We start from the raw sequence: 27,632 nt of genomic DNA, 5'->3' as shown, positions 1-27,632 counted from the left end.
TGTAAAATCAAAACATGTTATTACCAGGGATAAGTTAAGAAAAATTCACTCAAGCGTCAAAGTATGTGGAGAAAAGTTGTCATTTAACGTATACCCTTTAGATCTAATCCTTCCATCGAATGAAATATTATTATCCTATTCAAACCCTAATTTCAATGAAAGTTTAGAAATACAGGGAGCGGGGGATAAGGATTTTGTAACTGTTGACAAGTTAATGGACAATTCCGACAATGAAGATATGGGAGGGGAGGATACTAGGGGGGAGGGCGTCGAGGAATCCAGTAATGATGGTGATCAGGGAGGGGATCAAGGTAGTAATCAAGGGGAATATCAGGAAGGGGAGCAAAGCCAATATCAGGGGGAGGAACAGGATGAGGTATTTTCAGGGGAAGGGCACTCTTTTGGGGGGAATGCAGATTTAACTACTATTCCTGGGGAATCTTCTTTTTGGAATAAGGAACCTATTCAATCCTCACCTGAAAAACTTGTTTCCATACCTGAAAATAGAAAAGTTACGCTACCAGAATATGTTTACACCAATGTAGTGGGAAAAAATTATGGTACTAGATCCAAAAATTTGGAGCAGCATTATGAGGTAGCACCTACAAGGCAATATACAAAGAAAAACAAAAATAAAAATAATTAATTTCATTTTTTTGTTTCAGTTTGTGTCACCAGCAAGATGTCGGGGAAAAGATTTAACCAAGGTACATTTTTGTTTCTAATGTCAGTATGGCTATTCAATATTGGTTGGGCGGATGAACTAAATGTCAGTGTGCTAAATTGTACGGGGGGAAACATAACAATTAAAAAAAGTAAATGTGGGAATGGGTTATTTAATATTACTAACGATAATGTAAACGTACATATTCTGCAAAGGGCAAAAAAGTGGGTAATTCCTGGGGTGATTTGTCACATTTATGAAACACAACACTTTTATTACTGCGGGGCATATGCACACCTTCATTTAGCAAAACCAACACAAATTAACAGACCAATACTAATATCCGCTGACGAATGCGCACAAGCTTATAAATCAGGGATAATAATTATTAGAGGGATACCCATATCAGTAAAATTAAATCAACAGGTTAAAGAATCTTTTCTAATAAATGGAACAATATATTTCAGGGATTCATGGAGGGATGGATTTAATCCCCAATGCGAGGGAAAAGGGATTTTAGTGGGCAACACTTTCGTTCCTAATTTCATTTATTGATACTGAAGTAACCATTAATATTAGAACCGTTGATTTAATACAAACAGAGAATGGGTGTATTTTTAATGATATAATATTAGCCACTGACAATGAAACAAACAGGGATTGCGGGACGCCCCATCTTCATTGGGATATGAGTAGAATAATAGCATTAAATGAGACAGATACTCAAAAACGCTATTATTCGGGGTTTAGAACAATAAAAATCTTGAATGCATCTATTCTAACGCACAGTGAATGGGGAGAAGATAATATCTTATATAACAAACTTCGGGTGATTTACAATGAAAAACATTCACTAGCTGTGGAAATGGGGGATAAACAAATATTTGGGGATGTCCTACCAGGAATTCACTACTATATAACAAACGTAAAGGGTTTATATGTATGGATTACCCACAGCATAAAGGAATTTTTTCCTTTCATCCACAGGGCAGAAATAGATGCAAATTTGGAAGATAAATTTTATTTATCTTATGGGCATTATAACAACTTAATAAATGAACACAATGACTGTACCTCTGACAGTGTTATTTTATACAATCTAGTTAAAGCACACAAAATGAAAATTCAAAGAACTATGGGGGAAATAATTTTGGAACAACAATGTGTACAAGTTAGGGTTAAACTAAATATTAGCGAAAAATTGCCTTGTTTTGTCAATCATTTTGCCGTGGCAATTAATGGGTCCATTTATGGCATTGTACCAAACACTAGATTATTAGTAAATAAAGATCATCTAATAGAGGTGGATTGCAATTTTAACCCAACGTACATTTCAGTAAATCAAAATGTGTACGCCGTTAACACGGATAAAGGGATAAATTTGGTAACAGTAACAGAGGGGGAAATTAAATCTTATATGTTTGAAGATCTTTATGGAAAAGTAATTGATGAGCAGGCAGACCAGAGGGAAACGTCTCTAATTAGCTTAGACGTCCTTAAACTACAGGAGCTGGCCCACGACGCTATAAAATTTAAACCCAAAGTCGAGATGACATGGGTCAAGTATTATGTAAATAAAATATCCGGGTGGGTTTCAACTAAATGGCATGAAATTTTAATGTACATGGCGGGGGGTTTAGCTGCAGCATTATCGGTCTGCTTGGTTGGGTCTATGATATATTTATGTTGCTGTGCTAAAATATTTAAGGTGAACAATACACAAGGGCAAGCAACAAATTAACAACTATTCTTTTATTCGTGGGAGGGAAACTAATTAGTCTTAAAATTTATTAATGTATGGATAATAATTACACCTTTATTGGTGATGGACGGGGGAGGAAAGCACCATACATTAAATATATTTGAATAATTATCCTTTTAATCGTGGTAAATAAGGGGAAAGCACCATAAAACACATATATATTTGTGTTAACATGTGGTATTTGGACGGGGGGAGGAAAGCACCACTCACTAAATATATTTGAATAAAATTAATGTATGGATAATAACTACACCTTTATTGGTTAATTATTGGATAATTATCCTTTTACTCGTGGTAAATAAGGGGAAAGCACCATAAAACACATATATATTTGTTAACATGTGGTATTTGGATGGGGGGAGGAAAGCACCATATTCCTTTGGGTGGGAAAATAAACCATGATAAAGCACATATATTATTTGTTTATTTGTTTATTTGACTATTAATATGTGTTAATATTGTATTTGTATTGTTTGATATTGTAATTTAATTTTGCTATATTGCAGCACCCTTCGGACGTGGAGCCAGCCAGAGGAGGTTCAAAACTGAGCCCAGGGACACCACCCCTCCAGCAGCTGCCGCAGCCAACCTGGTATCTAACGATACGATGCTCGCAGTGATGATTGAGGTTAGACAGCAGGTGCACGCCATGAACACTAAGCTGGATAATTTGACCGCTGTAGCTGGGGCCAACACTGCAGCCATCAAAGATCTGCAGAAGGAGACCTTAAGGGTGGACACCACCCTTAGGGAGCACACGGGGAAAAGAGGGATCACGTTAGACCAGTGGCAACAGGAGGTCAACGCACTCCAAAATAATGTTACCTTCTGGGGTAAAAATAGTCAGAGTCAGCTCTCTGAGAACATGGATATTATTATCCATGAACTCAAAAAGCTGGCTGAAACGGTCAATTCCCATACTGATAGCGTGACCAGGGACAACCGCATTTCCAGTGTCCAAGAGTTGGGCTACATCCTACGACGAGAGTGCCAGGGCATCGTTCCAGCCACCACCGCCACCTTGGAGAATAAGCTGAAGAAGATCCAAAATTCAGTGACACTTGTACAATCAGCCCAAGACAGGTTGAGATTGAAGCTGGACCAGTTCCAAGGTTGGACGAAAAACAGGTTGTCCATAGCTGAGATTGATGTAACAGAGGATCCACCTGTCCAAGCACAGCGTAGTAACGAAGCTGAACCATCAATTTCTGCTGCTGCCAGAGCTAGGCAAACCTCGCCACCACGCCCTTCAAGTTCAACAGTAGCCAGAGCCAAGGAGATGGCTGACCGCTACCTTGTTTCCACCCGTCCACGCAGCCCCAGACCACACACCCCACCCATGACCAGCGACAGGCTCTTGTACACCAGAGATGATTACTCTGGTGGCATGAGCAGTGATGATGAAACGCTCTATGAGCCCCCATCACCCAGGTACACACCAACTTCACCCAAGTACACACCAACCTCTCCTTCCTACAAGCCTGGTGATTTCTCTGAATCCAGCGATGAAGATGTCAAGCCGCCAAGGACCGAGCCCCCCAGGAAGAAAATGAAAGGGAACCCCAACGGGATCCGCACGAGATCAGCTGCTGCCAGCGAGGCCGCAACCTGCCAGGATCCAGCACCTGTACCTGCTCCAGATCAGCAACCAGATCCAGCTATCCTTGATGAAGTGGATGAAGAGAACGACAGCTGACTAGTTGAATCTATCGCCCACTTGGTGGCCTTAGTAGTTATCAACATTAGACTACGCCGCCAGCAACGTCAACACGGGCGCAACCGCCAAGGGGGATAACTTGATTATCATTGTGACCACAAACAGTTATACCTCTAAGCTGCTTTGTACCAAAATTAAATAAGTGAACTAAAAGTTAAAATTATGTTCTTGCGCTGCGCTATGATGAATTTTGTAATGCTTGATAATTATGCCATTTTTGATATGTTTAATGTATTAGTATGTAAGAATTAGTATGTAAGAGGGTCAAAGATTACCAGCGGTAATCAATGATTTAATTATTAGTGCCATGGTTAATATTAAGGAAAGATTCTGGGATTTAGGTAATTATGGGTAAAGGGAATGTAATTTACATCCCCTTCTAAGTCCGGGAGAATGTAGTATAAGTTAAAGACTAGCTTTGCTCTGATCTTAATAATTAGTCTAAATAGACAGCTAAAATGGATAATGGCCAAAAGGGGTAGCTGTCAATAAAGTATAAGCTGTGGGCTTAGGTAAAACAATGCAAAGCTAGACAACTTCAGTTGGTTTTAGAATTTAGCTTAGCTAGGTTCGCTCCCCTGTAGCTGTAGGTTTGAGTCCCTAGGTATGGATACCACAGTTACATTATACCAACCCAGAATCATAAGTAATATATACATATATCCAGTTATTATTGAATCTACTATATTATTAATAAAGTGTTGATCAACATTAAACAAGGTGACATTAGTTATTTGTAGAAGTAGCAAATCTGCTCTATAATTCAGAAAGATCTGTCCTACGTCTATACTACAATATGTTACCATGGTTTTTTTAAATATTTTAAAAAACACTGAAATAAAAAAAATCTTCGAACAGAGCTCGATCTTTAAATTGTTTATAGGTGATTTAAACCGGGGCGATTCATTTGGCGCACCATCAAATTATTAATATCAATCTTTAAATCGAATTTGCATGGGTGATTTGAATCGGGCAGTGGCGCGGGCCCGGCGCGCCAATGCCACTCACCGAGTGTCATTGCCGGTTCAAATCGGGGTGATTTATTTAATAAATAAATATTTTTTTTTAATTACTTTAATATTTTATTGCAAAACTATCGTGAAAACATTTTTATAGTTATTTTTAAAATAAATTATATATTAATGTTTTATATAAAATACCATGCTGACACGGAATTTTACATAAAATGCCTTACTGACACGGCTTATGTAATAAAGTTGTACTGGCGCGGATCGATATTTTATTGAGTGTCGCAAGCGATTTAACAACACCGCACCGAAAATCTTTTAAAAATCAATGTTTTATAAGTGCGCCGTGGCTCACCATCAGCGCGCCTACGGTTCACCTCTGAATCGCCCCGATTCAGCGCACCTCAAAAACGATTTAAAGATCGAGCTCAGAAAAACATTTAGAAAAAAACTTGTGATAAAAACATATAATAATACTCATAGTAAATCTTTATAGTGCTCCGTGTAAATATGATTTTTATATTTGTGTCTGTCTGTGTGTTTGTACCAATGGATCTCAACACTGCTGGACTGATAAGTTTGTCCTTTACAATGCAGCTTTTCATCGGTCCTGGTAAGGTTTATAACTAATTTAGGGGAAGGTATCTCCACTCCTGGAAACTTAAGGCATAAGACAATGGACGATAAAATGATGTACATCCCGAATGATAGATCACAAAATTACCTCATCTGTAGATTACAATTATTGGTTAAAATATTTGAACAATCAACTTAATGAACCAACCAATCAAAATGTAATAAAGGCCCAAAAAAAGTCAAGCCAACGGATATGAAACGTTATTTTAAACTTTCGGGACTATTCCAAACAGACCAATGTGCCTTCCCTCTTCGATTGAAATTGAATATCGCTTGAATGTCAACAGTTTTGAAAGGAAAATAGTAACACAATTTTATATTTTAGAGATGACCAGATTATAGTGTTGTAAAGGCCAAACTTTCAAAATCGATTCCTTGTATAACAAGATGTCTAGATTTTTAACTAGTTTGGAACAAAGATTGGAGAATCGACTCCAACTATGTACTATACATACATACTAAATATAATGGTAATAAAATTTGGCTTTGTTTCCTAAGAACTTAGTTGTAATCAACAAAATTTCAATCAGTCACATAGTGACCCTCAGCTGCAGCCATCCAAAACCAATTTATCATTGCCGCGAATATAAAGTAAGTTGTAAGTGGATATGTAAAGGTCAAGGGAAACAGAAAAAAAAATATTTTGCTTTCTATCTTTTAAGTCAACAGAGACAAGGATGATAACATTCATAAAAGCGAAGCTCTAAAATTGAAGGACTAACGAAAAAAAACACTTTTGGAGTGTCAGAGCTGAATAAGCAGAATATTAATGTATGAGTATAAACAAAATTTAAGTAAATTTGTTGCAAAACTAAATAAATGATAATGTTTTAGGATAGACTTACATTTTTAGGACTTGAATGTAGAGATGCTTTCTAAACAATAATTGACACACAGTTTCTTCAGTTGATAAAAAGCAAAGTACAAACCAACAAATTTTCTGTAGGAAAAAAGTATTGACAAGAAATTTTTTTAAAAAGTCAAGAACAACAAACAGTTGAGGGAGACACAGAAATATTCTTATTAAGATATACTTTGCTTATAACATTATTTTCCTAGGAATCCTCATCATAAATCTAACATACCTAAATCATTGATAAGAGCTATCTGTTATGGACATACCGACGACAGCATTAAAGCTTTGCCTTTTAAATCCGTGTGTAAAAGTTTTACATAAACTTTTACTTTATACCAAGGGTAAAATTATTTTTTTTATGGGGGGGGGGGGGTAATTGCAGATAGAAAGATGAACAGAGCAGCTTTGCTACTAGTGATGTATATGACGGAAAAAATAGATATTTTTGATGTAAAGGGTGTTTAAAAACCAATCGCTTCACTTTTTAAATTTTTTCCCTGGTTTTTTACCAAAACTGTAGAATTAATATTGAAACAAGGATGATAACATTCATAAGCGAAGCTCTAAAATTGAAGGACAAACAAACATTAACACTAGTACCTGATTAAGGGCGTTCCGACCGTCTTGAATGTTTTATAGTTATTTGTTCTCCTTAATGATGTGGATGTTGTCAAAAGGAACGTTTCAAAAAGTTTCTTTCATAGGAGCTGAGTAAATCTCATTTCTCCCATAGCGTTACGGACTGACTGACGGACAGACAAAGTGAATTATAAAGTAGCTTCGCTACTAAAAAGTGAAGCGATTGGTTTTTTCAACACCCTTTATTTGAAAATTTTTCTTGTTTGTAATTTTTTATGGTTCAATTAATTCTTTTTAAAAGCGAAGCATTTCTATAATTAGGGTCGGTCCGTCCGTCCGTCCATAACGGATAGCTCTTATCGTTAATTTAGGCATGTTAGAATTGTCCTATTGATTTCAAACTTTGCATGGTGATTCCTGTAATAGTTAGGTACGAGTTAGAAAGCGTAGCAACTCTATAATCATTACCAGAATGTCCGTACATCCATTTTAAACATGTTGATTTTTTTTACATTTTTAACAACAAATTTGTATGTGACCTAATTATCCGATTGGTCTGATTTTTTGTATACTGATTCCTGGAACAACAAAGTACAATATTATAAGCGAAGCAACTCTATAAGCAAGTCCTAAAAATGTACGTATGTCCGTAAACATTATCCTGTATCAAGCAGTTTTTTAACAAATTTACTTACAATTTTGCTTTGACTCTTATACATACATTTACATTCTGATTATTCAGTTACGACATTATACAAGTGTTAATGTCCGTTTGTCCTACCGTTTCAGAGCTTCGCTTTTATGGATGTTGTCATCCTTGTTTCAGATACGTCCGGCTAAAATTTGTCTCTTATACATTTTTTTATGCTTGGATTCAGATTTAGCAAAGGTTAATAAACTTAGATATTACGTTCAAAAACAATTTCTAGATATTTGAAACTTTCTCAGTTGCTATACATTCTCCAACGGATTAAAATGGTGCATGTTTTACTCAAATTTGTGTTTGCTTTCATATTTCTGAGGCGAGGTTGTGCCTATGAATTTTATATTGAACCACAAGGTCATCTAAAGTAAGTTTTTAGTAGCGTAGTTATTCTATTTCCAGTTTAATATTTAGTTTGCTCCTATCAAAGCATATGATTCAATCAAATTTGTAATTTTAAGTATATATGTATAACATAAATGGAAATAGAAATGATTTTCTTCTTTTTTGCATCTGAGTTTCATATACCTTGTGTTTTGGACTCATTTTAAAGTTTTTAAGTCTTAAAACACAAAACTGTACGGATAATACGGGCATAGAATGTCTCTCTTTATGATTTTGTTTCTTCTAAAAGACAATTTGATCAAATTGTCAAAACTTGTTTCAATAAAAAAAATCCTCAATGTGCTTTTTTGGTTCATAACAGGGTTTGAGAATCATATTTTTAAAAAAAATTTTAAAAGCGAAGCTTTTCTATAATTAGGGTCGGTCCGTCCGTCCGTACGTCCGTCCGTCCGTCACGGATAGCTTTTTTCGTTAATTTAGACATGTTAGAATTGTCCTATCGATTTCAAATTTTGCATGGTGATTCCTTTAGTAGTTAGGTACGATTTAGAAAGCGTAGCAACTCTAAAATCATTACCAAAATGTCCGTACGTCCATTTTAAACATGTTGATTTTTTTACTTTTTTTCAATAGCTTTTTTCGTTAATTTAGGCATGCTAGAATTGTTCATAACAGGGTTTGAGAATCATATTTTTAAAAATATTTTTAAAAGCGAATCTTTTCTATAATTAGGGTCGGTCCGTCCGTCCGTCCGTCACGGATAGCTTTTTTCGTTAATTTAGACATGTTAGAATTGTCCTATCGATTTCAAATTTTGCATGGTGATTCCTTTAGTAGTTAGGTACGATTTAGAAAGCGTAGCAACTCTAAAATCATTACCAAAATGTCCGTACGTCCATTTTAAAAATGTTGATTTTTTTACTTTTTTTAAATAGCTTTTTTCGTTAATTTAGGCATGTTAGAATTGTCCTATCGATTTCAAATTTTGCATGGTGATTCCTGTAATAGTTAGGTACAAGTTTGAAAGCGTAGCAACTCTATAATCATTACCAGAATGTCCATACGTCCATTTTAAACATGTTAATTTTTTTTACACTTTTAACAACAAATTTGTATGTGATCTAATTATCCGATTGGTCTGATTTTTGGTATACTGATTATACTTATATACTGAGTACAATATTATAAGCGAAGCAACTCTATAATCAAGTCCTAAAAATGTAAGTATGTCCATAATCATTATTCTCTATCAAGCAGTTTTTCAACAAATTTACTTACAATTTTGCTTTGACTCTTATACATTCGCATTCTGATTATTCAGTTCTGACATTATACAGTGTTAATGTTCGTTTGTCCTACTGTTTCAGAGCTTCGCTTTTATGGATGTTGTCATCCTTGTTTTATTACAAAAATCCTACCTTCTATTCACAGGTCTCTGTAATGGTGTGGTAGTCGGACAGACAGATTGTCATTTCCTAGAGCATGCTATGCTCCGGGACTGCCGATAACACCCAGACGTTAATCCCCTCCTTATCACAATTCTAGCCAACCCATTCTGCCTTTGTTTGACTATCAAAGTAAGTGGTCAACTTATCACCCGCTGATATGGGGAGGGAGTTGACCCTCCCCACTGCATGTTCCAGTAACCTACCCTTTTCCAGGGGACGTCTACCTTACCCCCTACCGGAGCCTACCCCTCTACTATTCACCTGGCTGAGGCTCCCCCATCTTCTCCACACCCATTTTCTACCTAACCCATATTTGTAATCTGTTTGTATATAAAGCTATTAACTTGTTGTATATATTGAGTTCAAAATATAACATTCAAACAGTAACTACTTGTAGTACTTTATTGATTGAATCCTTAAGGCTAGGGGCTCTTTTGACCGAACTCGCTTAGTAGGGTTGAACCGCTTCACCCTACCACAATGGCAAGCCCCTGGAGGCATTCAATTATATGCAGAATTGCAATTTAGAACCAACCCTGTGATAAATTGTGCCAAAGAATAACTTTATTTCGATGATTTTATGGAAACAAATAAAGATAAAATCATACCAAATCATTAAAGGAATCACGATGGTAAGTTTGTTATCAATGGGACAATTCTAACATGCCTAAAATATATATAAGAGCTATCTGTTATACAAATACAAGATTTGCTAAGTTTATTTAATTAACCAAAAAAATCCATATGCTCTGTAGTAATTTATTTAAATCTAAATCATTTAAATGTGATATTTTTAAGTGTGAATGCGCTGAAGATAATTTGTCAAGATGAATATAAATCCCAAGTTCTTCATGAAATACTTCAAACACAGTATTGGTGGAACAATATTGGTGGATCTTTTTATCCCTTAAACGAGGACAGCTTTCTTTATTTGAATAATTATTTTTGCGTATTTTAACTTTATGCTGATTTTTCATTTTAAAACTATAAGGTTATATTGCTCGTTTTATAACTATATTAGCAACCTTAATTTTAGATATTTTTTTATGTAAAATTCTTTTAGCTTAAAAAAATACTTTTAAACTTTATTTTAAGACCAAGCCTTGAAAGATTGGGCTTCCAGAAAGTCTATACCAAATTTGAATAATTAATCTAATAAAGAATTGCATAAATATAGGAGCAAGAAGAAACTCTTCTAAAGAGAATTCTTAGTGAGAAGACTTGTGTTCTGCAGAAACCTAGTCCAAATCTATACATTGAAATATTTCAAGACATGTAAGATTTAGGGAGGAGGGAGAGTTGTGAATATTGAAAAATCATTAATCCTTAAAGGGCGAATATAGGTTGGATATGATATGAGCTTATATCAAAGGTGCAAGTATATACATTATGAATAACTCAAGCAAATAAAGATATTCCATTGGATAAGGCCGTTATAGCTAAAAACCTAGCCATTTGGGCTAATTTGTGACGTCAGAGGAGTGGTTCCCTAACATATTCAAATACCCATATTCACAACAGGATGCGTGTAGAGTTTGCCTAAATACTGTTGTTATTTTGCAGTGCAAATAAATGAGAAAAAGGTTTCGGGAATTAATCAGGGGTAAATATACCCTCCTTCTACCTTCATACAAAATATATAAAGTAAAATATTTAAAAGTTAAAAAAACATCAAATAATGTAAAAAGTAAAAAAAAATAATCAATAAAATTTTCTTGGAGGAAGAATGATTTCAAATCCCTGTTTTTTTTGTGGCCGTGTGTGTGTGTGTGTTGAAAATGCGTAATTAAGGGTGTTTATATCATCTAGATTTAATCAATTATCTTTGTACAGAAAATAAACTTTAAGACGTATTATTTACCCTAGTCAATATTCCTGACTCACTTCTACGCAAATTATTTTTACTCTTTTTAAAAATGAAATAAAATAGTATTTAATCTAAAATAATAAACATTTAAATTATCATTTAAGATGTGTGTCAATGTAATAGTCAATCAAACTTAAGCAAAATAGTCAAAAAAAAGTCTTGTAAAGGGCTAAAATAATCGATTTTGTCGGCAATCTCATTTATTATATGTTCAATTGAAACAGAAAATTGCAAAATCTACTTAAGGATTTTTTTGAATTATTAAATTTGGCATAGATATTCTAAAAGTATGTAATGGCACCTTTGATATAAGCTCATATCATATCGAACCTATATTCACCCTTTAAGACATGACCAAAAAATAGAAATATTAAGTTAATTTGACTCCACCCCCTTCTTAAATTTTTGTTTAAAAAAATTGAAAAAATTATTCATATAAAAAACAGCTTGGATTGGAATAAAAGAGGGAATTGGAGTAAAGTTTCCATATACAATTCTATAATCAAGGCCTCTTTCTGATCATCTTGCGAGAGATAACTTTATTTTTATATCTAACCTTTATGTAGAGCTGAATCATTTAAAAAACAGCTGTTAAGAGGTGGAAAAAGCTTGCTTTGAATACCCATACACATTGATCATACATAAACAATAAACAAAAACAATGATTATTTTTTAGAATGTTTCCTGATACCAAAACATGTTCAGATGATGAAAAGTACAATGATTTGATAAAAAGACTACAAGAGATATATAACTTCACTCAATACTATTATGGAAATAAAAACTTTAGAACAGGATATATTCAAATTTCAGCATTTAACCAGGAATGTCACATTTTTAAAGTAAATTGTGTAAAATTTTCAGTTAGGTAAAGAGAACTGAGGATTTTTTTTCTTTCTCAAGTAGTAGTTATGTTTCTAATAGGATGTAGCTAATTATTTGTAATCTAGTACAATTCATTGATGTAATGTTGGTTTACATTTAATATTCATTGCCATTTATCTCTTCTTTCCAGAGCATAGGCCACGCACAATGGTTCTCCATTTGTCTTTGGATTTGGACTTTGCAGAGGCATCACTGAAAGATGATACTTTCTTCTTTTCCAGTTCACTTAGGAGTTCCCTCCTCCAGGTTGTTTTTGGTCTACCTGGCTTTCTCTTTCTTGTGTGGGGATTCCAAGTCAATGCTTGACTGGTTAAAGCATCATACCCTATCCTTTGAGTGTGCCCCAACCATCTCCATTTTCTCTGTTTTAGTGTCAGTTTAATGTCTGACATATCACTGCACTAGCTCTGAAAGCTCAGCATTTGTGATCTTATTTAGCCAAAAGATCTTGTGGTTTCTCCTGAGACATTAATTGACATATGTCTTTAGCTTGTAGCAAAACAGAGAAAACATTAGACTTGAACAGTCTTAACTTGGTCTTTGTGGAGTTGTTATTGGAATTCCAAATTTTGTTCAAGCTGACAAAGGCTGTCCTAGATTTGTTATTTCTAGCTGTCAAAGTGACTCCAGCTTCATCAATTTTTCTTCCAAGCAATTTACATCCTCAAGAATTTGGTCTCAAATAGTCATTGGTTCTTGGAAATTTGCATTTAATCTGAGTATTTTAGTTTTTGAAACATTTATTTCAAGTCCAACTTTCTTGGAAGTTTCAGATATTATGTTGGCTCTTCTTAGCATTTAACTTCTATTGCTTGTTAACAAAGCAATATCATCAGCAAGATATTTGGGATTGTCAAACAACCACCAGCAAATGCCATCATTGCTTTCACAATTCTTCATGATCCAGTCAATGGCACGTGGGAAAAGAAAGGGAAAGAGAAGGCAACCTTATCTGACACCTGTTACAATCTCAAAAAAGGTTGATAGTTTACCTTTATACATTACATTTCCACCTCCTTTATGATAGATAGCTTTAATGATATTTATCATCTTATCTAGAATGCCATAGTATCGACAGATCTTCCAGAGATATTTCCTGTCTTAAGAATCTAATGTTTTTTTGTAGTCAATGAAGTTTACAAAAAGCTCAGATATTCATTCCTTTGATTGCTTAATGATGACTTTTAGAAAGGTTATCTGATAGTGGAGGGTTTTGTCTAAATCCAGCCTGATTAGGTCCATTAGCGGTTTTCCAGCCAACCATCATATTGTTGTTTCCAATGTTTCCAAGGTAATGTTAATGCAAATGATAATTTCCAGAAAGCTAATAACTTAGAAGACTAAATAAATGTTGAACTTTATTTTATATGGTACATTAAGCCTATAAATGATGCACCTGGAGCAATGAGCAAAAGAAAACAAAACATTCAAAAAAATAAATATTTTTGGGTAATTATATTTGCTGCAAAACAACTGTTATTGGCTAGTTTTTTGGCTTGCCTTATTTTGCTATGATGTGTAAAAATAATATATATATACATCTAGTCGTTCTGTTGTCAGCAGCCTGTAATATTCATAATATGTACTTAGGAACATTTTATTTTTTGAAAATGACAATAGGAACAGTATCGTTATGTTCATGAAATTATTGCCCAGGAACAGTCTTGTCAAGATGAAGATAGAACTGGAGCAGAATTTCTAATTTGGTAATTTTTAAACCATTATTACATGGAAAAATTTTCAAAAGCTTTTCTACAATACAAAGTAGAATGATGTTTGCCCATTCGTCTGTCCATCTTAAGCTTGGTAATTGCTGAACCAATTGGGCTCTACTCTTCAAGGAATATACCTACTGGTCTTGAAGTGATTTCAGCTATTTTTTTGCAAGAAAAAAAAACAAATAATTCAATAAATACCTATTATAAAGATTATAACACACAGGACAAAAATAGAGGACGAGGGGTTGGACTTACCATCACTTCTTGGGGCAAAGCCGCAGTTTTATTTATCTATAATCTATAATATTTCTTTTTTATAGGGGAAAATGGGGATCGTTTGTATGTGAGGAAAAAAATTACAATGCAATTATACTCAAGCTGATTGGATGCCAAATGTATGTTGCACGGAAAGCAAATGGAGCTAGATTTGTCAATGTTACAACTGAGTGTAATTCTTCTTTGTTATGATTTTATAATGATAAAAAAATGAAAATAAGCCTAACTTTTGTGTACTTTCCAGATCTTAATCAGCGACAGGGGGTAGGGGGTTAAGATAACAAACAAGATAGAAAAGACCTTTTTTGGAAACCTTTTTCATCTGCCTCCCCTAACTGTTTGCTTTTAAGTATGCATTTAGATCAAATTGGTTATTCACTTTTTATGGTTCTGTTCAGGTATTTTTCAGGATGGAATATTGCTAGAGAATTCATGTTATAGAGAACCTCTCCAAATTTTTTACTCAGGAGGATACGAACTTACAGAAGCTGATGCTATAGCAGGTTCTACTTGGTTCCAAGGGTATGCACTTTACAATAATATATATATATTCTTTGATAGTTGTTTATCACATATTATTATGGCTTGGGTCAGCAAAACAAGGATTATACTTTTATACCTACTCTTTCATGTTTCTAATTTTCAACGGACTAACATAGTCGGTTTTAGAATTTTTTTAGAAATAATAAGATACAATCATTTCAGAATAAATATTGGGATGTCATCCTATTGAAATTATGATAATAATAAACGGTCCATTTTATATTAAGAAAAGAGGTATGTCCAGTATCAAAGCCTTGTCCATCAACAATACGAAAAGGTAGATTTATTGTTGTTTGCATCAACCCCAATCTATCCCTATAATAAAAGTAACAGGATGTCTGTCTGTATGTATCAAAGGATCTTGCTAACTGCTGAACCAATCTGATCCTCCTTAACAGGGTAGCTTCCCATAGGTCCTGGGAAGGTTCATAATTATTTGGGTGGAGGGTACCAGTCCACCACCCTCCAAAGAGAAATCACAAAAAATATAAATTTTTAAAAATATTCTCGATTTGATAGAGACTTGAACGCAACATAGACATATTTGAAATTAAAAATAAACATTTTAAGTGCCACTAGAGGCCTCTAGGAAATAGTCGCTAATACTATATATACTACTAAGTAGAACAATGTCTGTCTGAAGCTTTAAATCTTGGTAACCCCTGGAACGACTAGGTTTTGCATCTCAGGTCCTGTTGTAGTTTACACCCACACCCACAAAACAAAGTAAAACTTTGTAAAAAAAAAATATGTTCTCATGCAGTGCCACTTTCCTTGATTTATCCTCTCATGCAAAGCCCCTAAACCTAAGGTCAAAGGCGCTAGTAAAATTATAAAGTATCAAATACTATTTAAATTGGTTCTAAAATGTGCAATATATTTAGAAAGATGTTGCCAGTATGAAAGAATAGGACGGCGGTTAGTATGTCCGGAACATTGTCTAGAATATGAGAACATTGTCCCAGAACCTAATTAAAACAAAAGAAAGACATTAAATATATATATGAATATGATATATGTTATAAGATTTGTACAATGAATAATAAAAATCTTTTAATCTGGAAATGTAATTGAAGAAATTCTTTGTTTTGTCTGAAAAAATAGATCATTGCAATTTTATGGGATGAGTGAATCTTCTCTTTAAATCTCATAAAACACAAATATCTGGAAGATAAATGTAATTTGATTGTGCAGTATTAATTTGTAGTTTTATCAGTAAATGAAATTATCTTTTGAAGAATAAAGTAGAAAAAAATTAATGGAAACTTTATTTTATTCTTGTTTTATTTTTAACACATTTTTTCGTCTACACCTCTGAATCTTAAGATCTCATAAGTGCTTAACCCATTGGGCTCTACTCTTCAGAAAATATAGAAACTGGTCATGTTTCATAAAACTGGTCATATTTTTTAAGTTAACTTTTTAAAAACAAATAAGGTAAGTGGGGGAACCCGCATCACGGCGTCGTCACATAGAAAAAAAATCACCACACGCTAAAATTACGGAGTGGGGACAAAACCGCGACAAACAAAACCGCGATAGGGACAAAACCGCGATAGGGACAAAACCGCGACATAACAAAACCGCGACATGGACAAATTCGCGACAGTGACAAAACCGCGACATTGCAAAAAAATCTATAATAAAAAAATCTTAATGCTAGAAGGTCATGGCCGCAGAGCTCGGCCCCCTGGCCTTTAGAATTTCGTGGATTTTACAAAAAGGGGTTGGTAGATTTTTTTCAAATTTTTTTTTTTTTTTTTTTACAATAGTTAGGTTAGGTTAGGTTATGGGCAAGGGGGCCGAGCGCCCGCGGCTAGGCAGGTCAGGGGGCCAAGCTCTGCGGCCATATATTTCTCCAAAAAAAATCCTACATAGTTATATTTCTGTTATTTTTTAACTGTCGCGGTTTTGTAACTGTCGCGGTTTTGTAACTGTCGCGGTTTTGTCACTGTCGCGGTTTTGTCCCTGTCGCGGTTTTGTTAGGTCGCGGTTTTGTCCCTGTCGCGATTTTGTTTGTCGCGGTTTTGTCCCCACTCCAAAATTACAATACCCCCTATCCTCTTTCCTACAACTGGATGAACTGATCAATGAATGATGTTCAGATAAGCAACCTAGATTGATGATAATTTTCCCCTGTCAATATATCCACAAATTTTATATCCATTCTTGTGATTGCTAGGAATAATAACCTACTTTAAGAACGTCCAAGCTTTTGTTTTTTGGAGGGGGAGGGTTTCAAAATATCAATAGATTGTTTCACATGTTTTAGCCAGTGGCGTGCGAACCGAAGGGGGCATTTGGGGCAATCGCCCCCCCCCCATAGCGACCAAAACGCCCCCCCTAGCCACCGCCCCCCCCGGTGAAGTTTAATCTAAAGTCAATAAAACAAAACATTATCATAACCGGTTCTACCCCCTCCCTTATTCTCTTCCCCACTTTCAGTTTTGAAGGGTGACGCAAATTTCAGATCCCAGATTTCGCGATTTGAATAAAAATTATCTTTATACTATAGCGAATTAAACAATCTTGCAAGCATCGCTTTTATCTTATGAAGAAAAATCAGCGAAAAACGAGATCTAAAATTTGCGTCACCCTGCCAATATGACGCAAGACGCATGACCGCTACGACCGTGGCAATATTTTAAACCCAATCCGCCCCCCCTGCCCCCCTAAATGTTGAAAAATGCCCCTTTTTGCCCCCCCCCCCCCCTGGTCAACAAAAATGCCCCTTTTTGCTCCCTACCCTACAAAAAGCAAAACTATCCCAGTTTCCAAAAAAAAATCAAGAAATACTCAAAACATGAATTATCTTGAAATATTTCATCATTACCTAAACAAAACTACAATAAGGGATTTATTAAACCAATTTGATCAAAATTCATACTTAAAGCAAACAGTTGGGGGTAAGAAGACGTAAAAGGTTTGAATCTTGGTCTTTTCCATCTTATTTGTTATCTTAATCCCCAACCCCCTCTGGCTGATTAAGATCTGGAATATACTTTTGTCCGTTTCAAAATATCTCGTTCCTAGCCTTAGAAATCACTAAAAAAACACCATTTTTTAAGGTTTATTGAGAATTGTCCCATTTGTAGAGTTTTTTTTGAGATTTTCTCAGGCTAGGAACGAGATCATTTGAAACGGTAAAAAGTTCCTGATTCTACTCCTCAATGCCTTTCCTGGGAGCACCATGAAGCCATAGTTCTGATTCAATAAATTTTTGACACCCATTTACAAATAGCTATACAATGTCTGTATGTCTGGTCATCAGCGGTTTTAAGACTTAGGATAAATTTTAAATCATCCAGAGGTGTATTATACTCATAGAAATCATTTGTAGATCCCCGCTTTGTTCTCAGAAAAAATGTCCAAAATCAAACCACCCTAAGAACTAAGTTTAGTTTTAGCTATAGAAGGAAAAAAGACTGCACATTTATAAACCCAGGACTTTTTTCCCTTAATCTTGGAAATAGTAAAAAGTGGCGGAAAAGCCGTTTTTTAAAGAAACGAGAGCCTGTTTTGCCCTATCATGAATGAGATGATGTCAAGGTTTGATAATCTGATGAGAAATTTTTTCGTTTACAGTCCCTTTAAAACACAGTCCCTTTACGGAATAGAATAATAAGGATAGAATTGGTTAAAAATCATTTCTACCGCCTTTGATTTTTTATATTTAAAAATTCTCCATACAGATTAGATTGTAGAAAGAAAAATCAGATGCTTAAAAAACAGTAAAATAAATTTTATCCTGACCAGACTACATGAATAATTAGCTGCATCGCCCCTAGAGGCTTCTAGTGGCACTTGAGTAGGGGGGAGTTGAATCCCGAAACCCATTTATTTAGTTTAGTTTTTTTAAAAAGTAATCCCTTCCCCCATCTACCCTTTCCCCATCACCTTTTTTATTTTTTTTAATTAAATTTTTTGGAGGGGGGGTTGGTCATTACATTTTTGGGGGCGATTTCTCTTAGGAAGGTGGTGGTACCCTCCCCAAAATTATTTATAAACCTTCCCGGGACCTATGAGAAGCTACCCGGTTAAGGAGAACCCGATCGGTTCAGCGGTTAGCGAGATCCTTCGGTACAAACAAACAGACAGACAGACAATGTTATACTTTGTATTACGGACTAGCGGCTTCGCCCATAGCTTCTAGGGGCTTTGCCCCTAAAAGGTTTGATTAAACCAATTTTTCTTATTTTAGATTTGAAAGAAAATTTTTTTTTTAAATTTCTTTGGGGGGGGGTTTGGGGGGGGGGGGTAGTCGACCCTACTATTTTAATTTTAGTTTTAAAAAGATTTTTTTTTTTTGGGGGGGGGGGTATTTTCATTTTTGGGGGGATTGGGGATGTCCCACCCCCCAAGAAAATAGTTTTAAACCTTCTTGGGACCTATGAGAAGCTACCCTGTAAAGGAGAACCCGATCGGTTAAGCGGTTAGCGAGATCCTTCGCTACAAACAAACAGACACACAGACAAACAAACAGACAGACAGACATCGTTCTACAGACATCAGGGCAATCGGATAATTTTGTGACATAAAAATTTGTAAAAAAAAAAGTTAAAGATGTTTAAAATAAACGTACAGACATTTTGGTAACGATTATAGAGTTGCTAAGCTTTCTAAATTGGTATCCAACACATATCCCATATTCGATTCCCCCTGTTTAGATTACCACAAACGGATTCCCAGAAATCAGATTCCCCTAATGTTGAATATCCTATGTTATTCTTTTCCCCATGACACTTTGGCCTGATGCACTTAGCCTAAATCCATGAGATCATATTGCCTTTCAACAATCAGCTCCTCATCAGATATCCATACACACAATGTTCTTTTATCAGCAAGAGTTTTGGGATCAGTAATATTTGACATAATATCATTTGGCATAAATTCATTTCACATAAAACACTTGACATAAAATCAATTCACATAAAGGTACATTTGACATAAAAACATTTGACATAAAGGTATATTTGCCATAAAGGTACACTTCACATAAAAACGTTTCACATAAAGGTACATTTGACATAAGGGTACATATGATATAAAGGTACATTTGACATAAAGGTACAATGACATAAAGGTACATTTGACATAAAGGTACACTTGACATAAAGGTACATTTGACATAAAGGTACACTTGGCATAAAGGTACATTTCACATAAAGGTACATTTCACATAAGGGTACACTTCACATAAAGGTACATTTCACATAAAGATACATTTCACATAAAAATTTTCTCATTAAAGAATTATTTAAATAAAAACGTTTCACATAAATATACATTTCAAATAAATTTGTCATGAAAACATTTGTCATGGGTACCAGTATAAAACTTTGGGTACCAGTAAAAATTTTGGGTACCAGAATAAAATTTTGGGTACAGGATAAAATTTTGGATACCAGTATAAAACTTTGGGTACCAGTATAAAACACTTCACATAAAAACGTTTCACATAAAGAAACATTTGATAAAAAGGTACATATAATATAAAGGTACATTTGACATAAAGGTATGTTTGACATAAAGGTACATTTGATATAAAGGTACACTTGACATAAAGGTACATTTGACATAAAGGTACACTTGGCATAAAGGTACATTTCACATAAAAAAATTTTCTCATTATAGAATTTTTCACATAAAAACGTTTCACATAAAGATACATTTCACATAAATTTGTCATGAGTAACAGTATAAAACTTTGGGTACCAGTAAAAACTTTGGGTACCAGTATAAAACTTTGGGTACAAGTATAAAACTTTGGGTACCAGTACAAAAAAGTACGTTTAACAGATTTTCATTCTTAAATTTGGAAGTTTTTTTTTTCATTGAAAATATTTTGAAGAAAAAAACATGATTTTATGTGATCATATGAAATGTACTTTTATGTCAATTTTATTTTCATTTGAAGAGTACTTTTATTTTAAATGAGTTATTTAAGCAAACAAAATTTAGCATAAATGGCTATTTAAATCATTTAATACCTTGGGATTTAAATATCCATTTATGCTAAATTCTGTTTGCTTAAATAACATTCTATTGCAACAAAAAGATGATGTTAGCAAATAATTTCTTGAATAAAATCATAAAACGTTTTTTCATTTGATTTTCATTTTTTTCACTGTTGTGTTTTTATTTGACATTAAAAATAAAAATCATAAAATATCTTCCAAATCAAAGAGAAAAAATCTTTGAATTATTGGTCAATTTAAGTTCAAAGATTTTTTTATTGTAAAAAGTTATTTTTTTAAAAATATTTTAGAAAAAAAATCTTCTAACAAAAAAAAATTATCATAATCCAAGATGGCGTCAATACATGTAAAATAATATTTTCAAAACAAAAAATTAAAACTTGAATATCTTTTTTCACAGATTGAATTTCAAAAATCGGTCTGACAGTTTTTCCAAAGTCAGTATGATCTATCGAATGAAAGAGGTTTGAAACTGATAGAACATTTCTTTATACTAAAACATATTTTTTCTCCCGTTTTTTCCCACACTTTCAAAAAATGAAATTCAATGAAAATTGAATGGTTCTCACGTTAAAAAAAATTTCTCACAGGTCCAAAAAATGAATTTAAATGAAAATCATATGTTCCCACATTCTAAAAATTTTCCCACGCTTGACATTCTTGAAAATTGCTAAATAAATGGACATTTAAATAAACCAAAGATCGCGTTTTTTGCAATGGAATGTACCTTAATGTTTATGGGAAATGTACCTTTTTAATGTACCTTTATGTTAAATATATCTTTATATGAAACGTTTTTTTTGTAAAATATATGTCAAATGTTTATATGAGAAATGTACCTTTATGTCAAATGTACCTTTATGGGAAATGTGCCTTTATGTCAAATGTACCTTTATGAGAAATGTACCTTTATGCCAAATGTACCTTTATGTGAAATGTACCTTTGTGTGAAACGTTTTTTTTGTGTAGTTTACCCATATATGTAAAATAAACATTTTTTTTATGTGAAGTGTATCTTTATGCCAAATATACCTTTATGTGAAATGGTTTTATGTGAAATGTATCTTATTTGAAATGTATCTTTATGTGAAGTGTACCTTTATGTGAAATGTAACTTTATGTTAAATGTACCTTTATGCCAAGTGTATCTTTATGTGGAATGTACCTTTATGTGAAATGTACCTTTATGTCAAACGTACCTTTATGTGAAATGTACCTTTATGTGAAGTGTACCTTTATGCCAAGTGTACCTTTATGCCAAATGTACCTTTATGTCAATCGTACCTTTATGTCAAATGTACCTTTATATCAAATGTACCTTTATGTGAAATGAGTTTATGTGAAACGTTTTTATGTAAAGTGTACCTTTATGTGAAATGAGTTTATGTCAAATGATACTTTATGTGAAATGTTTTATGTGAAATGAATTTATGTGAAGTGATTTTATGTCAAATATTACTGATCCAGAGTTTTGCCATGTGATTGTTAATACAAATAGAGTTGCTTCGCTTATAATATTGTACTAAATCGTACATAACTACTACAGAAATCACTATGCAAAGTTTGAAATCGATAGGACAATTTTAACATGCCTAAATAAACAAAAAAAGCTATCCGTTCCGGAGGACCCTAATTATAGAAAAGCTTCGCTTTTAACAAACATTTAAAGTGCCACTAGAGGCCTCTAGTGCCATAGCAGCTACTAAAATACAATTAATAATTAGTATGTACTTAAGAATGGAGTTCAAGGGCACATGGAAATATGAACTGTAGGATATATGATCTCTTGGCAAAGTGCAATTAGGATTAGCGCATTATGGATATCATACTTCGGGGGTATTACTGTTAAAGGGAATCTAATTTAGGGGAATCCGTCACATAGGCAAAATGAAGTTTGAGAATATAACCTTCTAAATTGTACCTAACTACTACAGGAATCGTGACGTACGAACGTACGGAGGGACGGACCGACCCTAATTATAAATAGATTCGCTTTTAAAAGGATTAAATGAACCATAAAAAATTACAATCAAGAAAATTTTTCAATTACATCAAAAATATTTTATTTTTTTTCGTCATACACATTCGTAGTAGCAAAGCTACTCTGTAAATCGCATTCATCTTTCTATACAGTTTATGGAGAAAAGATTTTTGTTGAATATAAATATACTAGTGGTTTCGCCCCTAGCCTCTAGGGGCTTCGCCCCAAGAGGTATTGGGAAATCACTTCCAACATAAAATCGTTCTTAAACCTTTCAGCTTCGGCAACTCGGGGCTAAAAAACTGTATTTAATCTTATAATTTAGGGGGTGGGGGACCGGGGTGTTACGCCCCCCCCCCCCTGAAAAAAGACTAAAACAACATTCTTTTGGGGGGTTTGGGGGTATCCCACCCCCACAGAAAATAGTTTAAAACCACCATAGGCCCAGTAGGTATATTCTCTGAAGAGTAGAGCCCATTCGGTTCAGCGGTTACCGAGATCATAAGCTTCATACGGACAGACAGACGGACAGACATCAAGCTACTTTTTAAAATAGATACTTAAAATAAAATTGCCTTTATATAAGACTTTAATAGAAAGATTTTGACTCAACAATAATTTAAGATTGATAAAAATTTCTATTACAATATGCACCTTAATCTTTTTCACTCGTTTTTTTTTAAAGCCAAGTTTTTATTGAATAAGGGTCGATCTGTCAATGTATAAGAACACTAGCGGCTTCGCCCCAAGCCTCTAGGGGCTTTGCCCCAAGAGGTGATCAAAAAAAAATTCGTAAAAGGACCAAGGAAATCAGCAAAAAAAAATAAAAATGGGGGGGGGGATTTTTTTGTTTTTTTTGGGGGGGGGGGTTGGGGTTGTCCCACCCCCCAAGAAAATAGCCTAAAACCACCACAGGACCAGTAGGCATATACCCTGAAGAGTAGAATCCGATCGGTTCATTGGTTACCGAGATCTTAAGGGACGGACAGACAGACAGACATCATTCTACTTTGTATTATAGATAACAGATAGCTCTTATTTAGCATTGTGATTCCTGTAAAAGTTAGACACGATTTAAAAATCATAGCAAGAAGTCCGTGTGTCCATTTAAATGTTTTTTCTTTATTTGACAGCAATCATATAATACAATTATCCTTTTATATAAAGTAGTAAGCATTTTTTTGTCTGTACTGAAGGATCTGGCTAACTGCTGAACTGATTTTGTTCTCCTTTACAGTGAAGCTTCTTATAGGTCCTGGGAAGGTTTTAAACTATTTTGGGGAGGGTGTCTTCACCCCCCTCCCCCCCAAAAATATTTTTTTATCTTTTTTGAAACTGAAATTTTAAATGGGATGAGGTCGACTTTTCCTCCTCCTACCTTAAGTAAAGTGCCCCTAGATGCTTCTAGGGGCGTATCCGCTAGTTTATTTATAAGATGTTTTGGAATAATGATTCCTAGGACAACAACATAAAATGTTAAAAGGTCAAATGCAGGCCACAAGGTTTTTAAAAAAAATCCGTACATTTCCGTGCATGCTAAAAAAAAAATCCGTACATTTTTCCGTACATTTCCGTACATTTCCGTACATTTTTCTACTATGTAGTAAATATATTATTTAGTAAAATTGGTTTCATACTAGGTACTGATCAAGATCAATTTTTCTATTAAAGTTAGAACAAAACTTATTTAACAAAAGTTGATACTTTATGGATGGTATTAACTAATCTAAAGAAAATTTTGAAATTGGGCTCCAGGTTCAGGTACTGCAGGCCTCCAGGTAGATCCTAGACAGGTAAAAATTGAAATTTTTTACTTAAAAAGTTAGAACAAAACTTATTTAACTAAAGTAGCTTCTTTATAGATAGTATTAACTAATTTAAAGAAAATTTTGAAATCGGGCTCCAGGTTCAGGTACTGCAGGCCTCCAGAACAAAACTTATTTAACAAAATTTGTTTCTTTATGGATGGTAGGAACAAATTTGGAGAAAATTTTGAAATAGGGCTCCAGGTCCAGGTACTGCAGGTCTCCAGGTGGATCCCAGACAGTTAAACTGAAAAATTTTTCTATTAGAGTTAGAACAAAACTTATTAACCAAAAGTTGATACTTCATAGATGGTATTAACTAATTTAAAGAAAATTTTGAAATTGGGCTCCAGGTTCAGGTACTGCAGGCCTCCAGGTGGATCCTGGACAGGTAAAAATTGAATTTTTTTACTTTAAAAGTTAGAACAAAACTTATTTAACAAAAGTTGATACTTTATGGATGGTATTAACTAATTTAAAGCAAATTTTGAAGTTGGGCTCCAGGTTTAGGTACTACAGGCCTCCAGGTAGATCCTGGACAGGTAAAAACTGAAAATTTTTCCTAATAAAGTTAGAACAAAACTTGATATCGTCTTTTTCTTACTTTAAATTAGGTAATACTAGCTAAAAGTAACAACTTTTGTTAAATAAATTTTTTCCTAACTTAAATAGTAAATAATTTCCGTTTTTACCTGTTTCTTGATCCTACCTTGATCCTACCAGTACCTTGACCTGGGGCCCGATTTTAAAATTTTCTTCAAATTAGTTAATACCATCTATAAAGAAACCACTTTTGTTAAATAAGTTTTGTTCTAACTTTTAAAGTAAAAAATTCAATTTTTACCTGTCCTGGATTTACCTGGAGGCCTGCAGAACCTGAACCTGGAGCCCGATTTCAAAATTTTCTTTAAATTAGATAATACCATCTATAAAGAAGCTACTTTTGTTTAATAAGTTTTGTTCTAACTTTTAAAGTAAAAATTTTCAATTTTTACCAGTCCAGGATATACCTGGATGCCTGCAGTACCTGAACCTGGAACCCAATTTCAAAATTTTCTTTAAATTAGTTAATACCATCCATAAAGTATCAACTTTTGTTAAATAAGTTTTGTTCTAACTTTAATAGAAAAAAATGTCAGTTTTTACCTGTCCAGGATCCATCTGAAGGCCTGCAGTACCTTGACCTGGAGCCCGATTTCAAAATTTTCTTCAAATTAGTTCCTACCATCCATAAAGAAGCCACTTTTGTTAAATAAGTTTTGTTCTAACTTTTAAAGTAAAAAAATTCAATTTTTACCTGTCCAGGATCTACCTGGAGGCCTGCAGCACCTGAACCTGGAGCCCGATTTCAAAATTTTTTTTAAATAAGTCAATACCATCTATAAAGAAGCTACTTTTGTAAAATAAGTTTTGTTCTAACTTTTAAAGTAAAAATTTTAATTTTTACCTGTCCAGGATCCACCTGGAGGCCTGCAGTACCTGAACCTGGAGCCCGATTTCAAAATTTTCTTCAAATTAGTTAATACCATCTATAAAGAAGCTACTTTTGTTAAATAAGTTTTGTTCTTACTTGAAATTTTTTTTTTACTTGTCCAGAATCCACCTGGAGGCCTAGAGTACCGGAACCTGGAGGCCGAATCCAAAATTTTTTTAAAAATAGGAAAACCACATCCCAAAAGGAAACTTTTTTGTCAAATAACCTATTCTCTCACTCCAAAGACAAAGCCTATAATCACTGTTTACGCAAAAGTGTCAGAACTTCCCCCCCCCCCTTGAATAGAAACTTTGAAGACAAATCTTGAATAGTTTGAATAATTCAACTTCTGGTACACCATTCTTGTCCAAACTGGTTCCCGTGAAATCTAAATGTAACTTACAAATATCTAATGATACAGAACAAAAAATGGATCATGGAAAGAAAACGAAGTTGCCGGTTTCATCGTATTTTTTCACAGCAGCTTTTTGAAGGGTTATTTTAGGTTAGGTTAATTAAATGTCAATGATTGCCCCGCAGGGCTAGAGCCCCCCACAGGGGCTAGAAATAGGAGAAAGGCTACTGTGAAAAAAACGACGAAACCGGAAACTTCGTTTTCTTTTCATGATCCCAAAAAATGATACATTTTACTTAATTTTTAAAGATAATACCTACACTAATTATAACACCATGCTCGGAAATTCCGTACACCAAAATGAAAAATCCGTACAATCCGTACATTTTTTTAGCACTTTTTTAAAAATCCGTACATTTCCGTACATCCGTACATTGTGGCCACCCTGCGAAATGTCACCAGGCCTCTATGAGTGTGGTCGGTCCTATTTTTAACGTAAAATTCATTTGATTCTCCTGTCTAGAAAGATTTTCAGCTGTTATGAGGCAACATGTTATGTTATATCATACTCTGTTTTTGAAGGGGCCAGAAAAATAGCTTGAAAACATTCCAAAACTTAAATCTGAAAAAAATATAGCCTAAAACCACCACAGGCTCTGTCAAGCTTAAATCAAATAGAGAACCAAACTGGTTCAGAAGTTAGTAAGATCTTAAGATCAAAAAAAACCTTATCATATCATATAGATACATTTACGCATTTATGGCCGTTGTCGGTCTTGTTTTACTATCATTGCTTGATTTCTTAGTTTGACTAAAAAGGCGCATCTACACAACTTTCCGCAGATTTTAAAATAAATCAAAAATCAAAACCAGTTTTATTAGCCCCGAGGGCAAGTTATACGATTCCCTAAGCTCTCCTTTTCAGGGAGACTTCACAAGGGTCTCTGTATCGATTAGGCTATTTAATCCTTAGATTTAAGACTTTTTTAGCACCCTTCTAATCCCATTGAATGCAGCGCCCTATATGCTAGGGGCGCAGCCGCTAGTAGATATATAAAATAATTAAATACAA

General features: G+C 34.1%; 2 protein-coding genes across 3 annotated transcripts; both read left to right on the top strand.

Moving 5' to 3' along the window:
* Nucleotides 1–214: 214 nt before the first annotated feature.
* Nucleotides 215–4,122, top strand: LOC145325609 (uncharacterized). The gene is made up of 3 exons (XM_080168570.1): nt 215–311; nt 666–707; nt 2,933–4,122. The coding sequence occupies exons 1-3, from the start codon at nt 215–217 to the stop codon at nt 4,120–4,122; spliced, it is 1,329 nt and encodes a 442-aa protein (XP_080024696.1).
* Nucleotides 4,123–10,853: 6,731 nt separating this feature from the next.
* On the top strand, nt 10,854–16,185 carry LOC145325378 (uncharacterized). Of its 2 annotated transcripts, XM_080168375.1 has the most exons (6): nt 10,854–10,953; nt 12,222–14,136; nt 14,469–14,596; nt 14,823–14,946; nt 15,195–15,244; nt 15,852–16,185. In XM_080168375.1, exons 3-6 carry the CDS (start codon nt 14,542–14,544, stop codon nt 15,941–15,943), a joined length of 321 nt encoding a protein of 106 aa, XP_080024501.1. In that variant the 5' UTR covers nt 10,854–10,953; nt 12,222–14,136; nt 14,469–14,541; the 3' UTR covers nt 15,944–16,185. The 2 variants fall into 2 exon arrangements, with proteins under 2 accessions (XP_080024501.1, XP_080024502.1); XM_080168376.1 differs by lacking the exons at nt 10,854–10,953; nt 12,222–14,136 and having other exon boundaries at nt 14,158–14,596.
* The last annotated feature ends 11,447 nt before the right edge of the window (nt 16,186–27,632 follow it).

This window comes from Acartia tonsa, chromosome 8 (assembly GCF_053477335.1).
Source record: "Acartia tonsa isolate MP-2025a chromosome 8, ASM5347733v1, whole genome shotgun sequence".
NCBI classification, from domain to species: domain Eukaryota; kingdom Metazoa; phylum Arthropoda; class Copepoda; order Calanoida; family Acartiidae; genus Acartia; species Acartia tonsa.
The sequence above is the reverse complement of the archived record's forward strand: the minus strand, read 5'-3'. Positions and strand labels throughout refer to the sequence as shown.

What these genes read in the sequence shown, in the direction of transcription:
- LOC145325609 (XM_080168570.1), top strand. Translation starts at nt 215, where the DNA reads ATGGACAATTCCGACAATGAAGATATGGGAGGGGAGGATACTAGGGGG. An exon ending in TGATCAGGGAGGGGATCAAG is followed by an intron (nt 312 to 665) that starts GTAGTAATCAAG and finishes TTTTTGTTTCAG; the next exon opens with TTTGTGTCACCAGCAAGATG. An exon ending in GGGGAAAAGATTTAACCAAG is followed by an intron (nt 708 to 2,932) that starts GTACATTTTTGT and finishes GCTATATTGCAG; the next exon opens with CACCCTTCGGACGTGGAGCC.
- LOC145325378 (XM_080168375.1), top strand. Translation starts at nt 14,542, where the DNA reads ATGTATGTTGCACGGAAAGCAAATGGAGCTAGATTTGTCAATGTTACA. An exon ending in TGTCAATGTTACAACTGAGT is followed by an intron (nt 14,597 to 14,822) that starts GTAATTCTTCTT and finishes GGTTCTGTTCAG; the next exon opens with GTATTTTTCAGGATGGAATA. An exon ending in TCCATCAACAATACGAAAAG is followed by an intron (nt 15,245 to 15,851) that starts GTAGATTTATTG and finishes CAATATATTTAG; the next exon opens with AAAGATGTTGCCAGTATGAA.